We start from the raw sequence: 15,877 nt of genomic DNA, 5'->3' as shown, positions 1-15,877 counted from the left end.
CATCCGAGGAGCAGGAAAATCGACGTTTCGGGCAAAAGCCCTTCATCAGGAATAGAGGCAGGGAGCCTGCAGTGGAGAGATAAATGAGAGGGGGGTGGGAGTGGGGAGAAAGTCGTATCGAGTACAATGGGTGAATGGGGTTGGGGATGGAGGTGATAGGTCAGAGGGGAGGGTGGAGGAAGGTAACAAAGAGTACAATAGGTGAGTGGGGGTGGGGATGGAGGTGATAGGTCAGAGGGGAGGGTGGGGGAAGGTAGCAAAGAGTACAATAGGTGAATGGGGGTGGGGACGGAGGTGATAGGTCAGGGAGGAGGGTGGGGGAAGGTAGCAAAGAGTACAATAGGTGAATGGGGGTGGGGATGGAGGTGATAGGTCAGAGGGGAGGGTGGGGGAAGGTAGCAAAGAGTACAATAGGTGAGTGGGGGTGGGGATGAAGGTGATAGGTCAGGGAGGAGGGTGGGGGAAGGTAGCAAAGAGTACAATAGGTGAGTGGGGGAGGGGATGGAGGTGATAGGTCAGGGAGGAGAGGGTGGAGTGGATAGGTGGAAAAGAAGATAGGCAGGTAGGACAAGTCATGGGGAAAGTGCTGAGCTGGAAGTTTGGAACTAGGGTGAGGTGGGGGAAGTGGAAATGAGGAAACTGTTGAAGTCCACATTGATGCCCTGGGGTTGAAGTGTTCCGAGGCGGAAGATGAGGCGTTCTTCCCCCAGGCGTCTGGTGGTGAGGGAGCGGTGGTGAAGGAGGCCCAAGACCTCCATGTCCTCGGCAGAGTGGGAGGCGGAGTTGAAATGTTGGGCCACGGGGCGGTTTGGTTGATTGGTGCGGGTGTCCTGGAGATGTTCCCTAAAGCGCTCTGCTAGGAGGCGCCCAGTCTCCCCAATGTAGAGGAGACCACATCGGGAGCAACGGATACAATACAATCCGATTGGTGGATGTGCAGGTAAAACTTTGATGGATGTGGAAGGCTCCTTTAGGGCCTTGGATAGAGGTGAGGGAGGAGGTGTGGGCACAGGTTTTACAGTTCCTGCGGTGGCAGGGGAAGGTGCCAGGATGGGAGGGTGGATTGTAGGGGGGCGTGGACCTGACCAGGTAGTCACTGAGGGAACGGTCTTTGCGGAAGGCGGAAAGGGGTGGGGAGGGAAATATATCCCTGGTGGTGGGGTCTTTTTGGAGGTGGCGGAAATGTCGGCGGATGATTTGGTTTATGTGAAGGTTGGTCGGGTGGAAGGTGAGCACCAGGGGCGTTCTGTCCTTGTTACGGTTGGAGGGGTGGGGTCGGAGGGCGGAGGTGCGGGATGTGGGCAAGATGTGTTGGAGGGCATCTTTAACCACGTGGGAAGGGAAATTGCGGTCTCTAAAGAAGGAGGCCATCTGGTGTGTTCTGTGGTGGAACTGGTCCTCCTGGGAGCAGATAGTGTGTTCAAAGGTAGACAGGACTGACAGTTCACCAAGGCAGCAGCTAATAGAGCCAATTCCCATAAGCTGCACAAGAAGGTCAAATATGGTCAAGGACCTGACAGAGAAAGGGAGATTGGAGAAGGGAGTGGTTGCTTGTGGAGAGGGGTCAAAGATTGATTAGTAGATGGGGTATGGAGAAAACATTTGAAAGGGGTGTTGTGTAGGGGGAGCATTGGCAAGGGGAAGATGAAGAGAGAGCAGCCATTTACAATATCAGCTAGCATGGGGACCAGGGAGGGAGGTTGGATAATCAGTCTGGTGAGAACAGGGTCAAGGGAGTAAGGAAGTAAGTCCCATGGACAAGCTGTGATCTGAGAGGATGTGAGGAGATTCACCTCTTGTTCACTTCAGCCAAGTACCAGGTTTGACTTGCAGCAAATTCCACCACTGTATAATTACGCATGTAATTTTCATGAAAACTTTACAAAGTATTTTTCAGACTGTTTGTGAAGACGTTTCGGATCAGGAGGAGCCCTAAGACTAACAATACCCATGGGTGAATTGTTGCTTCATTTATTTCATTGCTGCTCACGGGATCTTGCTGTGCGCAAATCGGCCTCCACGTCACCTAGGTTACAACAGTGGCGACACTTCAAAGGTACTTCATTGGCTGCAAGAGACTTTGGGACATTCCAAAGGTGCGCAAGGCGCTATGCAAATGCAAGTCTTTCCTTTATCATGACGTTTTTCTTTGCCAATCGCCCCTGTTTTGCTGACTTTATCAAGTGGAGGATAAATATGGTCCAAGGATTTTCGAATTATAGCCGGTTGCTCACTTGATGCCCAAAATACTGCTGCCGTGTCCATTGCCAATGATCAGTGATTAATGACCCAACGCTCCTCTTTCCGTCACATTCACTCACTGAAGCTATTGGGCTGTTCTGGCATGGTGGTACTGTCCTTACTTCTAGATAATACGTTTCAGGTTCAAATCTCACCTACACCAGAGATGTGTCTGAGTGGGTTTACTGGGGGGAAAATCTATAATGTTCTGCTTTAAAAATAGTCTGCAGAACATGGTTGTTAGTTAGCAGAACTAAATGCTCGCTAGCATTCCACAGTACGAAATTAGAAAATAATAACCACTTTTTATTCTTTCGTGGGGTGTAGATGTCACTCACAAGACCAGTATTTGTTGCCTATCCCTAGTTGTCCCTTGAACTGAGTGGCTCATTGGTTTCAGAGTTTAAGGGTCAACCACGTTGCTGTGGGTCTGGAGTCACATGTAGGCCAGACCAGGTAAAGAAGGCAGATTTCCTTTCTTAAAGTGAACCCAGACGGCTTTTTAATGGCGATTGATGAAAGTTGTCACAGTCACCCTAAAGGCTAGTTTTTACATGAATTGAATTTAAATTCCACTGGGGCCATGGTGGGATTTGAACTCATGGCTCCCCAGAACATCCACGTGGTCCTCTGGATCATCAGTCCAGTGACATTACCTAGTCAAGAAATACAACCCTCCTAAATTTCAAAATAAAAGTTTATTGGAGAGGCACGGAAGTAAACTGTAAACTAATCTGAGATAAAAAAAAAATCAGGGTGCATTGATCCTTCTTGCATTGTAAAAATAATTTGATTCGGAATAACTTTCAAGTCCTGGAATCAAATTTAATCTTTAAATAGCTTGTGGGCTGGACCAAACAATGAAAGATGGTGCATTGCTGTAGAAAGTAACAATGAGTTTTGGAAGAATATTTGTTCAAGTTGGGGAGGGAATCTCAGCCAAGCCTATGTCTGTTCAGTCTATACATTTGTTTACTGCAAGATCCCTCTATTCCTGATGAAGGGCTTTTGCCCAAAACGTCGTTTCCTGCACCACTAATCCAGAGCCTAGACCCTGAGCCAGTTACTTTGAAAATCAATTAGCTTAGGCCTTTGAATGGAATATTTTGCAAGCAATGAGCCCTGTCTTGGTACATTATAACACTAAAGCAGAAAAAATTAGTTTTTAAGACAAAAATAGATAAGTTGCTAATTCCAAAGGGGTCGAGACTGTGTTGCTGGAAAAGCACAGCAGGTTAGGTAGCATTCAAGGAGCAGGAGAATTGACAAAAGCCCTTGTAGGGGGATTCTCCTGCTCCTCGGATGCTTCCTGACCTGCTGTGCTTTTCCAGCGGCACACTCTCGACTCTAATCTCCAGCAGCTGCAGTCCTCACTTTCACCTAATTCAAAAGGGGATCGAGGGTGAACAGGGAGAAGGTGGGAGAATGGCTTTGCGAAACATGTCAGCCATCGAAAGGTGGAGCAGTCTTGATGGACCAAATGGCCTGATTCTGTTCCTCTGTCTTATGGGCCTTCCGACGGAAACAATCGGAGCAGAAGTTGGCCATTTCGAGCCTATTCCACCATTCAGCATGATCGTAGCTGGTCATCTAACTCAGTCTCCTGTTCCCATTTTCTCCCCAAACCCTTTGAATTATATCGATAGAAAGCGTAGGGAAATGTAAGTCGAGTAAATAGATTGTGCATTGCATGTCATAACCTGCCCTGCCCTTAGCTGAACTTAATTTGGGACTCCCCTTGTCGTCGTCATTCAGTTCCCTGTGAGGTAGATGGTTGAACATTGAGAGAACAACACCTCCATCTCAAAATAGCGCTCATTCCTGAAATTGTGTGTTCCTGTGCCTGATCGGTAGTGCCCAAAGAGTTTCATATTCAGGGTAAAGCAAGTACCTAGGAACATCCAACACTGACAGTCAGGCAACTGGATAACCTGGCAGTTCCAATTGAATGCTCTGCTCTTTGGAGCTCCCAGTCACAATGTCTTTTGTTGTCTTTCAGGCCTGTGGAAAATGCATTGGACACCGGAGCATGCCCAGAAGCCAGAGCAGTACCTCGACATCTCATTTACGACGTCCTCTCCAGCACCCAAACCAGGCGATAACAATCTCAGCCAGCAACGCCACCAGTACGTGTGGGCGAATGATGACATTTCTGCACTGTCTGCCTCTAATCTGCTCAAGAGGTTTGCAGAGAAATACTCTGGGCTTGTGAACTCTTCCTGTGAGAGACCTGAGCTAAATGCTTACGCAGAGGCATCCTTTGGGCCGGTTCACGAGCAAAAGAATGAAAATGATACCTGGCAAATGTCACTGAGTGTCGATGATGCATATTCTGTAAACCCCATCCATGAGGGCCTTCCTGGCAGTAGAACAGGAACTAATTCCACTCTCCAACCAGTTGATGGCGGTGTAGGGATAGGTGGCTCCTCTGTAGTAACCAATAGTCACTCTGAATCTCGTTATCCACGTCATGTATGTGGTCCCACCACTCTCCCGAGTCATCAATCGAGCCTTGTCCCAGTTGGAACAGCTCCAGAATATTCATCAGCTTACAATGGTACTAACTTACCCTCAGGTTACTACAGCCAAACATCATTGGCAGCCCCTTCCTCTTACTCCTCACCTTTAACTAGCTCGAGCCTTCTGCAGCCAGTGCATCCCACACCCACTATAGTCCCGTCTTACAGGTCAACTTTAGCTGGCGTAAGCCCACTGCACACGTACCCTTCAAATAGTTACCCATGCCAATCAAGCGTGGGCCCTGGTTACGCTGGAGCGCATCTCCCATCTTCGTACGTCCCCTCGGGCATTCCGGCTCCTTTCCCTCTTCCCCCCTCAGCACGACCTTCCACCGTCTCTGGCTATGATTACCAAAGCCACAAGGTGACTCCTGACTCGGTGTCGCCCGTCAACAATGGGTCGAGAAAAGCCCCAGCAGCGAAGGAGCCTGAGAGTACTGGCCGATTCAGAAGGTACAGTTACGGACAACAGAGGACTACCTCAGGTTCTTACCAGTTGCCAGCTGATGTCGTTCCTGATGACCCGAAAGGTAATGGCTTCGGCAGAAACGATGAGGCCTTACCTGTCGAATTGAAGGGGAAACAAGGAGTTGTGGATGATCTTATTGGTAAATACATTGGCCAGGGAAGGAAAGGAATGATGCCTCTGCCATACTGCCATGACAAACATGCGCTGCAATCAAGATCAACTGAGGCGGTTGTGAAGTTCACCCCTGCATTAATAAATCGAGAAATGGCCGAGGACCGTGGCCTCATATTTAGTCACCAGCTTCAGCTCCAGAGAGCCGAACCGGTTCTGGCAAGCAGTGGGTTAGAGGAGCAGTTGAAGAACCTAGATTCCCAGCTTTTAAACCTTGTAACAAATGAGATTGTTGACTGTGGTCCTCCAGTCCACTGGGGTGATGTTGCTGGGCTGGATACTGCGAAAGCAGTGATCGAAGAGCACGTGTTGTGGCCGCTGATGAGGCCTGGTGCGTACAGCGGTGGAAACGGACCGCCCAAAAGCATCTTGCTGTTCGGACCCCGCGGTGGGCGTAAAACAATGCTCACAAGGTGTATTGCCTCCTGTCTCGGGGCGACCTTCCTCAAGGTCAGCGGGTCAGCTTTCATCTCCAAGTGGAAGGGAGATGGAGAGATGATCTTGCAGACGATGTTTCTCATTGCCCGATCCCGCCAGCCATCTGTTATCTTTATCAATGAGCTCGATGCCATGCTCTCTAACACTGCGGGTGAAGAGAGTAGTCATCTCAGCTCCATTAAAGCCAAACTCTTGTCTCACGTGGAAGGTGTGATGAACTCGAGCAGTGATCACATTATCGTCATTGGAGGCACCAGGCATCCAGATGATATAGAGGAGACCATACACAGGTACTTTGTAAAGCGACTTTACATCTCTCCGCCCGACAACATTGCAAGGCATCAAATTTTAATCTGTGGTTTGTCTCAACAAGACCACTGCCTCAGTGATGGGGAAATTAGCTCCATTGTTGAGCACACAGAGGGGTATTCTGGGAGTGATCTGATCCAGCTCTGTCAACAGGCAGCATTAGGACCGGGGCACGGTCTGACCGCGCCATTACAGCCTACCACCTACAAGGACTTTGAAAACGCCCTTTGCAAAGTTCAGCCCAGCGTTTCGCAGAAGGAACTCAAGCTGTACATGGAGTGGAGCAGGTTATTCGGAACCGGTGTCTGACCGCGACGTTTGTGAGGGTCGGGTGGAATAGCAGTGGGGGAGAAGCTGGTCTGTACCACAAAGTGAACAGCACGATTGGGATCAGTTTGGATGCCAAGGATGCTGTTTGGGCACCGGAATGGCCTGAGCTGTTCAGATACCATCTTGATAAAGGACAAACCAGGGGGCATCCTTCACCCACACTGAAGCGGATGTTAGACCATTTGCATATACAAATGAGTGTCTTCCACCTGCCTCTGGCCCCTGCTATAATTTCGATTTTCCATGAGGTAGTGACGGTCTGAGCTGATGAGCTCTGGGGGGAAACCAGAGCTAAACACCACACATGTGAAAACGAGCAAATCTCCATCGCTGAGACCCCAGAGTTCACTCCTAACTGCAACCTCCAAACCTTTCCAGCATTGATCTCCTCCTGACCCGAACTGCCGGCTCTCCACCCGAAAGCAGTCGTAGACTCCCTGAGAGCCCCGCGATTCACCTGTTAAACTGGCTGGAAACTGGGGCATTAACCTGGCTTCAGGCTCTTCCCATGATGTTACGATGAAGTCACAGGCCTGAAATCCCTGAGCCTCCCAATCCGAGAGCGATTCGTGTGAGATTTCCGAAAAGGGACATGCTAATTTCCCAAGTCCTTGTATTAATCTCGATAATATCTCCAAAATCCGCTGATGGTAACTTCTGTAGGTGGTAGTAATGTTCCTGATACTGGTTACTGTTTAAACCTTCATATATTCTGATTTAATTGCAGCTCAAATTAATCAGAATTGCATATCTTTGGAAAAGTATTGCTACTGGCTCACTCCAAGTGTATACTGGATTAGTGGTGCTGGAAGAGCACCACTAATCCAGTATTTGCTTTCCAGCATCTGCAGTCATTGTTTTTACCTCACTCCAAGTGTAGGCTATTTCACTCTGGATGTTATGGTATTTATCCCCATTGTGAAGCTAACAGCACATGCTGGTTGGTTTTGTCCCACTGTGGGTAAAACACAATCTGTTTTTTCATTTTGCTCTTAAAATTGTGCTGTTTTATGAGAGTATTTCTTCAGCTGCTGAAGACAACTATGGTTATTTAGCTTAAAGGTATGTGGTGAACTCTCTGCGCTAGATTCAATCACGCGGTTTTAGGTTAGCTGGTGACATTATTAAAGGCTAATTGTCCTGATTAAGCTGGTAGTATTGCTAGGCTGGGAAATGGGAAAACAATCAGAGTTCCTGCTCTGGATGGCTAACCAGGAGAGCAGATGGTGCTATGTGGGGATAATTGGCAAGGATAGAACAGGGTCCAGCAGCTTTAATTGCTGCTAGGAATGAGAAACATGAGAGTCAGCATCCATTCGGTCGGTTTACAAACAAAAACAGGCCGACTTTGGATAGGAACCATGGGTCATCCTCGAAACTTAACACCATCAAGGGTCCCTCAGACGAGTCAAGCAACATTGTAAAGTGTGTTTCAGTGAGTATATCCCTATCCCTGGATATGTCCTGTCCCACCAGCTGGACAGACCCAGCAGTTGCGTTGACACAGTGGGATACAGTTGGGAGAGAATTGCTTGGGAGCCCTCAACATTGACTCTGAAGCTTATGAAGTGTTCGGTCAAATATGGGGGAAGGAAGTCTCCAACTGATTCCTGCCCGCCATGCCGTGCCACCTTGATGATAAATTAGTACTGGAGACAGGCAATAAAGTCCCATGACTAAAGGGAAAACCAACTGGACATTGTCCTCACCAATCTATCTGTTGTAGATGCATCTGTCCACAACAGTGTAAGTAGGAGCGATTGCTGTACAGCTTTTGTTATGACAAAGTCCTGTCTTCACACTAAGCATGCCCACCATGATAAATGGGATAGATTTTGAACAGATCTGGAAACTAATAATTGGGCCATCGTGAGGCGCTATGAGCCACCATCAGCAGCAGAATTGCATTCAATCACAATCTGTAACTTTATGTCCAGGTGTATTCTCCACCCGACCCTTACCATCAAGCCAGGGGATCAACGCTAGTCCAATAGGAACACCATACCAGCTGCACATTCCTCTCCAAGCCACTCACCATCCTGGAAATATATCACTGCTCCTTTAGCGTCACTGGGACAAAATCCTGGAATTCCCTCCCTGAGGGCATTGTGGGTCAACTCAGAGCAGGTGGACTGCAGCGGTTCAAGAAAGTAGCTCACCCCCACCTTCTCAAGGGGGGGCAACTAGGGACGGGGCAATAAATACTGGGCCCCAGCCAGCGACGCCCACATCCCACAAATGAATTAAAGAAAACAAATTTGATTTCGCATATGTACAAATCAGAGAGTACAAGTCAAGACTATTTCTCCTTGTCTATGTTTGCGTAGCCAAGTACATTTTGTCTGGGGCACTTGATAATGGGTAAATGTTAACATGGGAACTATTTTCATAGCTCCATTTTCTTCACATGGCTTACACCTTGAAGTGGGTGCAGCGTTGAGTGGTTCCACATCCTGAACAGCAGTTGGAAAATATGAGAAACCAGCATGTGTTTAAGCTGGCCTTCAACTCCAGTCTGCAGCACAGAAAGAGGAAGTGGGTTCTGGCTTGTAAACTGCTCAGAGTCATTCTCCAATTGACTCGCACTTGGGAAAGCCACCAGAATGATACAGTAATTTCCCTTGTCAACCATATCTCCACTGTGACCTGGGAGCAAAGAGACTTCAAATAGTAGAGTATACATGGATACTGATAAAGAGAACCAGATCAAAGTTGGCCATTGCTTTCATCAAGAGAGTCTGGGTTAAATTTGAAAGATAAAGTCAAAATGTCACTTCCATCATATTCCTTTCGGTGTAAATAATCAGTAAAAGGCACAATAGCCAAAGTCCTGTGCACTATTCTGCTGTAAGTCCAGCTACAGGTGATGTAAAAACCAAGACTTAGCTTGGCATCCCGTTAAGTCGGATTCTGCTGACCTTCCTGACCAGGTTTGCACCAGCACACCACCATTCCCAACATCGCCACTGCTGTCACAGGAGGGCTGGAGACAAAGTGTGATTGAAGGAGGGCACCCCCAAGCTGACAGTCTCCATTGCGCCCAAGATGGTGGAACATCAGACCAGGAAACCCCTCTCTCCAATAAAAGCAAAATCCTGCAGGTAAACGGGGAATGCTGGAGAAACTCAGCGGGTCTGGCAGCATCTATGGAGAGAGAAACAGAGTGAATGTTTATTGGTCAGAGTACTGAGTACAGGAGTTGGGAGATCATGTTGTGGCTGTACAGGACATTGGTTAGGCCACTGTTGGAATATTGCGTGCAATTCTGGTCTCCTGCCTATCTGAAAGATGTTGTGAAACTTGAAAAATTGACAGAAAAGATTTACAAGGGTGTTGCCAGGGTTGGAGGATTTGAGCTATAGGGAGAGGCTGAATAGGCTGGGGCTGTTTTCCCTGGAGCATTGGAGGCTGAGGGGTGATCTTATAGAGGTTTACAAAATTATGAGGGGCATGGATAGGGTAAATAGGCAAGGTCTTTTCCCTGGGGTCGGGGAGTCCAGAACGAGAGGGCATAGGTTTAGGGTGAGAGGGGAAAGATATAAAAGAGACCTAAGGGGCAGCTTTTTCACACAGAGGGAGGTACGTTTATGGAATGAGCTGCCAGAGGAAGTGGTGGAGGCTGGTACAATTACAACATTTAAGAGGTACTTGGATGAGTATATGAATAGGAAGGGTTTGGAGGGATATGGACCGGGTGCTGGCAGGTGGGACTAGATTGGGTTGGGATATCTGGTCAGCATGGACGGGTTGGACCGAAGGGTCTGTTTCTGTGCTGTACATCTCTGTGACTCTATGACTCTATGTCCAGTGACAACTCTTTGGAACTCGGCCTTTTCATCCTCTTTACTCTATCCTCTCTCCGCCCCTTATCCAACTATATACTTAAGTGATTGCAAGAGTTCCCTTCTCTGTCTTACACAGAAATCTATTCTATATGTTTGTGTAAAGATTAACATCAGTTCTAAATTTACCTTCATCTGACTGAACCTGCACCTTGGACAACACTTGGCCAACAATCCTGATTGTTGGCTAAGAATTCTACAAACAACCAGTTTAAGATTATTAGTTGGGATGGGACACACTTTACGAGTGCTCATTAATCACAAGGTTGGGTCTTGGGCTTTATAAACAGTAAGGCTCATTGAGCGTTGTCCTATTAAACAAAATAAGGGGCTCTGCTTTTCCCTGGTGCATTCATTATGGTCATGCATTGACCAATCAGAGTCGACATGCCCAGTTTGAATTGAAATCAAACCTTGCCACCTAACTGTTCCTTGGTACATTCTCCATGACCATGCCGCTCCCAATCAGAATCCACTTGCCAACCAATCAGCACCCTCTACTCCTACAGTATGAATCGTTAATCCCTTTGAGATGTGGTATTCTTGTGATTTTGTCCTGATGAGTGCAAGATGAAACACTTCGATAGCAAGTCTGTTTTTCTTCAGCAATGATTATTCATCACTGTTATAGCACATCAGCGTCACTTTTCCTTTCCTTCTCATTATGATTGAAGTTTTAAAAAGTACAGGATACGTAAAAAACTGCATTTATTTTGTGATTAAAACAACACGGTTACATTATTTTTGTTCCAGAATTCTACATTTAAAAAAAAAACTGCAATATTGCATTGGAGAGCAAAATATATTGAAACAAGCCTAGAATTAGTAAAATAATCCGTACAAGCGTTGACATTTCAAATCACTGCTGGAAACATTGTGAAGTAAGCACTGTTTGTAAATGTTTAGTTCAATTGCATCGCAGACCACGTTTTGGCATGTTTTTGGTCAGCTTTTCAAGGCATCTATGAAGAGTGAAACAGCATCAATATTTCAGGTCTAGGACCTTTGTTGGAAATGTTAACTCTGATTTTGTTTTCCACAGATGCTGCCAAATGTGCTGAGCTTCTCCAACACTTACTGATTTTATTTCAGATTTCCAGCATCTGCAGGATTTTGCTTTCATTTTAATCCTGTCATTGGCCTCGTTACGCGTTGTCAGTGGTAACTGGTTTGCTTAAATAGGATACCACGGCCTTTTGCTACTCCTCTGAAGCTAAGCTTCAAAAATAAATTTCAAAAGATATTTACACAGATATAAAACCCCTTAATGTGGAGCATCAAGTAGAGATTGAGTTTCTAACTATTTATTGCATTATAAGTCATACGACCATAAAGTAGAAGAATGGAATTAGACCATTCGGCCATTGAGTCTGATTCATCATTCGATCGTGGCTGATATGTTTCTCAACCCCCATTCTCCTGCCTTCTCCCCAAAACCCTTAATCCGCTTAGCAATCAAGACCCAATCCAACTTTGTCTTAAAGACACTCTGTCGCAAGCAACGAAATGGTGAGCGGCACGGTGGCACAGTGGTTACCACTGCTGCCTCACAGTGCCAGAGACCTGGGTTCAATTCCCACCTCAGGCGACTGACTGTGTGGAGTTTGCACATTCTCCCCGTGTCTGCGTGGGTTTCCTCCGGGTGCTCCGGTTTCCTCACACAGTCCAAACCTGTGCAGGTCAGGTGAATTGGCCATGCTAAATTGCACGTAGTGTTAGGTAAGGGGTAGATGTAGGGGTATGGGTGGGTTGTGCTTCGACGGGGCAGTGTGGACTTGTTGGGCAGAAGGGCCTGTTTCCACACTGTAAGTAATCTAAATCTAACCTTCATCCTTATACCAGCTCAGGTTGTTTTTCATCTAAAAAAAAATCAAGACCAACAACAGAGTCTATATCACCTTCCCCCTTTACGCCACACAAATCGACACAGTCCATATAAATTAACAAGCACAGTTGTATTCCTTTAAGAGAAAGACAAAATCACTGGCATTGGAGGTAGTTCACTTGATTAATTCCAGAGATGAAAGGCTTGTCTCATGAGGAGAGATTGAACAGTTTAGGCATCTATTTGCTAGAGCTTAGAAGAATGAGAGATCTAATTAAGGTGTATAAAATGGGAAAAGGGACTGATAAAGTAGATGTAGAGAGGATGGTTCCCCTTGTGGGGCAATGCAGAATGTTTTAGGATAAGGAGTCGCAGGTTTAAAACAGGTGAGAAGGAGTTACTTCCCTTGAATGGTTGTGACGTGTAGAATTCACTATCTCAGAGTGTGGTGGATGCTGGGACCTTGAGTAAACAAAAGGAGGAGATTTTTTAAAATTAATAATGGATTGAAGGGCTATGCAGAACAGGCAAGGAAGTGGAATTGAGGCCAAGTTGAGATGAGTCACTGTTGTGTTAAATGGCAGAGCGGGTTTGAGGGGCTGAATGGCCTACTCCTGCTCCTCGTTCTTGTGCCCTTTGGCATGTTCACATACCTAAGCATTCAGTACAGCAAAACAGAAGGCAAGATTTGGGAAATGTAGGAACACATGAATTGGTCTTCCAGGAAATAGGTATTCCAGTGAAAGGTACAGATTAAGTAGAGTGGGTTTAATGATGTACAAGATGCATGTTTAAAATGGAATCTTTTTGCTTGTTTTTTAGAGTTGAGTTTATGGTTGAATTACAATTTTACTGGTTGAACTCTTTGTCCTAATTAAACTCCATGAAGGTAAGGCTTACATTTCACAAACTGGGTAGAGATGGGGACTGCCGTTTGACATTCTCATCCAAAAATAATCCATCACACCCACTCCTCCTTGTTTTGTGTTGAAACTGCTCCAGCAGCCGACAAATTCAAATTATTTTAAGCGTGCTTCGTTCCAGAAATGACCTTATGACAATTCTCCGTTATTGGAGTAAGAATTGCATTATCAGGCATCTCAAGATGAGTTGTAATGTCTCTGTTCCCAGTGTCTTTTATTGCAGTTGGAATCAATGAGAAATTCTCCCTTGAACAAAGAGGTTTTTCTTTTGTACAGAGAGTCATTAGAACATATAATGAATTATTTACCAGAATTGGTGAACGAGGAGGGCAAGGGTATGTGGGGAGAGAGAGAGACAGGAAAGTGGAGTTCAGACCACAGCCAGATCACCCATGGCAATGTAGCCTGTATGGGTGTATTTCCTTCTCCTGCTTTTCAGCACTATATTACGATGCTTAGTTAAACAGCGATTATGCTTTCATTTGTAAAGGAGCGGCATACTCACGTATTTGCCAAAATTTAAAGACAAACAGATATGGAAAAGCACAGCTAGGTGAGATGAGTTGGCAACATTGACTCCGGTTGGGTCAAAAGCCTGGAAATCCCCATCGGAAGGCATTGTGGGTCAACCTCCAGCAGGTGGACTGCAGCGGTTCCAGAAGGCAGCTCAACCCCACCTTCTCAAGGGAGGGCAACTAGGGATGGGGGCAATGAATGCTGGGCCCACTCAATGATGCCCATGTCCCTTGAGCAAGTTTTAAAAAAATAAGTTGGGATGGGACAATCACAATGAGCCAAATGGCCATCTTCTGCACTTTAAATGTCTTGAATCACATCAGAAAGAAAACCTGCAACCCGGGAGATGTTTTTTCATTTGTGGAGATGCAGTCATCGCACTGGCACTGAAGATAGAATTCACAATATTCAATGGTGGTGGCAACTCATAACCTCGACCGGCTCCTGGTAATTTGGAAACAATGGCAGCAAAACACCATTCGTCCCAGACAGACTTTAGAAAACACAGGATATACTCTCCAATGAATAATTCCGTGTTCTTCCAAACTCCATATTCCCTCTTAAAAGGAATTTGCAGAAATTGAAAATAAACTGCGGCTGATTGCCAGTTGTCGGTAAGTGGGAGGAAGACAAATTGACCATCCTTTTGAGAAGAGAGTTCACAGATTCTTGGTTGAGGCCCTGAAGGCCTTAGTAAGGTAGAGAAGGTGAGAAACTGTGTTTCCACAGGGGCATGGAGTCTCTCTCTGGGCATATCCTGCGAAGTGAATAGGATCAAGTGACCAAAGAAGTGAACTCCTGGTGTCCCTCCTGTATGACCTGGAAGCGGTGCTGGAACAAGCTCAGTGACTTCCCATGAACGGTCAAGGTCAGTGAATGCATCTCGCCAAAACACCAACAGCCTCTCCCATCTCTCCATGGAGCACAGCACAGTCCGACACCCTATCACTCACCCTGCCGCGCCCTCTGGCACCCAGCACTCAGGGTTAACGTTCAGATGCTCCACTCCGGTTTTGCCATCCGCACCTCACTGTGCCCACATATGCCAGGCATTCAGCCCTGGCAGATGTATCACCAAAACACGGTGTCATAAGATCATTGACATTGCTTCCTCTCCCTTGCCAGGCACACAGCCAGAGAGGGTGGCATACAAGACACACCTTTGTCTCCTGCACTGTACAGCAGAAATGGTACCTCATAACATCTTCTTCTAGTAGTCCAGCACGGAAGTGGTGACATGCCCAGCTATCAAGCAATGCCCGGTAGTCACTATCTCAGTTGCCACTGCAGCATAGGCAGAGGTCACCTCTCAGTGTTATAGTGGTAGTTCAGACTGCACTTATGTGATCCACTCTGGTTGCCATGCAGGGCCCCGACTATTGTCACCATGACTGTGGAGCTCATCGTTCCAAGCCTCTGGTCAAGCCAACCACGCTTGGAAAATTGTGAGCAGTTTTGAGCCCTGTATCCAAGGAACGATGTGCTGATGTGGAGAGGGATTAGACGAGCTTTCCAAGAATGATCTTGGAGATGAAGGGCTTGCCATATGAGGACTGGTTGAGGACTCTGTGTCTGTACTCAATGGAGTTTAGAAGGATAGGTGGGGTGGGGGGGGGGGGGGGGATCTAATTGAAACTTACTGAGTACTGAGAGGCCTGGATAGAGTGGACATGAAGAAGACACTTTCACAGGTAGGAGAGACTAGGACCCAATGGTACAGCCTCAGAATTATTGCCACAGTAGGCTGTAGAGTGACTTTAAGACAGAGATGGCTAGATTATTGATTAGTCAGGGGATCAAGGGTTATGGGGAGAAGGCAGGAGAATGGGGTTGAGAAACGTATCAGCCATGATTGAATGGTGGAGCAGACTTGACGGGCCAAATGGCCAAAATCTGCTCCAACTTCTAATGGCTTATGGTCTTATCATGCAACATGCCCCAGAAGTGCATTAATCTCTCTCCTAATTATAAGAAGTGTGAAAATAGAGGGGAACTGGACTCAAAATCTTAACTCTGTTTCTCTCTCCACAGATGGTGCCAGACCTGTTGAGTTTCTCCAGCATTTTCTGTGTTGGTATACAGAGTGCTGTTGCGTTATAACACTCCTGGAATGCTCCTTAACTCTTCCCCTCTGTTTGTCTAACTGGAAAATGAGCAACACTCCTAAAAGGGGTTTATGTTTCAATTCTGTGTTGGGGATAATCAGTCGGACCTTGTGTGAGTAGCCAGAGCTAGAAGTTTCACAAAATATTGACAAATATTTTGAAAGCTGAGGTAGACAAGCAGAGAAGTCA

General features: G+C 46.5%; 1 protein-coding gene across 2 annotated transcripts in view; it reads left to right on the top strand.

Moving 5' to 3' along the window:
• The window catches only part of LOC140471266 (fidgetin-like), a 128,934-nt gene extending 113,770 nt beyond the window's left edge, over window positions 1–15,164 (top strand). For both annotated transcript variants that reach the window (XM_072567230.1, XM_072567231.1), the window contains exon 3: window positions 4,241–15,164. In XM_072567230.1, coding sequence (XP_072423331.1) covers window positions 4,241–6,456 — 2,216 coding nt within the window. In that variant the 3' untranslated portion in view covers window positions 6,457–15,164. The remainder of the gene's footprint in view (window positions 1–4,240) is intronic.
• Window positions 15,165–15,877: the final 713 nt, after the last annotated feature.

Source organism: Chiloscyllium punctatum, chromosome X, assembly GCF_047496795.1.
Source record: "Chiloscyllium punctatum isolate Juve2018m chromosome X, sChiPun1.3, whole genome shotgun sequence".
NCBI lineage: Eukaryota > Metazoa > Chordata > Chondrichthyes > Orectolobiformes > Hemiscylliidae > Chiloscyllium > Chiloscyllium punctatum.
Note: the sequence above shows the minus strand (reverse complement) of the source record. Positions and strands in the feature narration are given on the sequence as shown.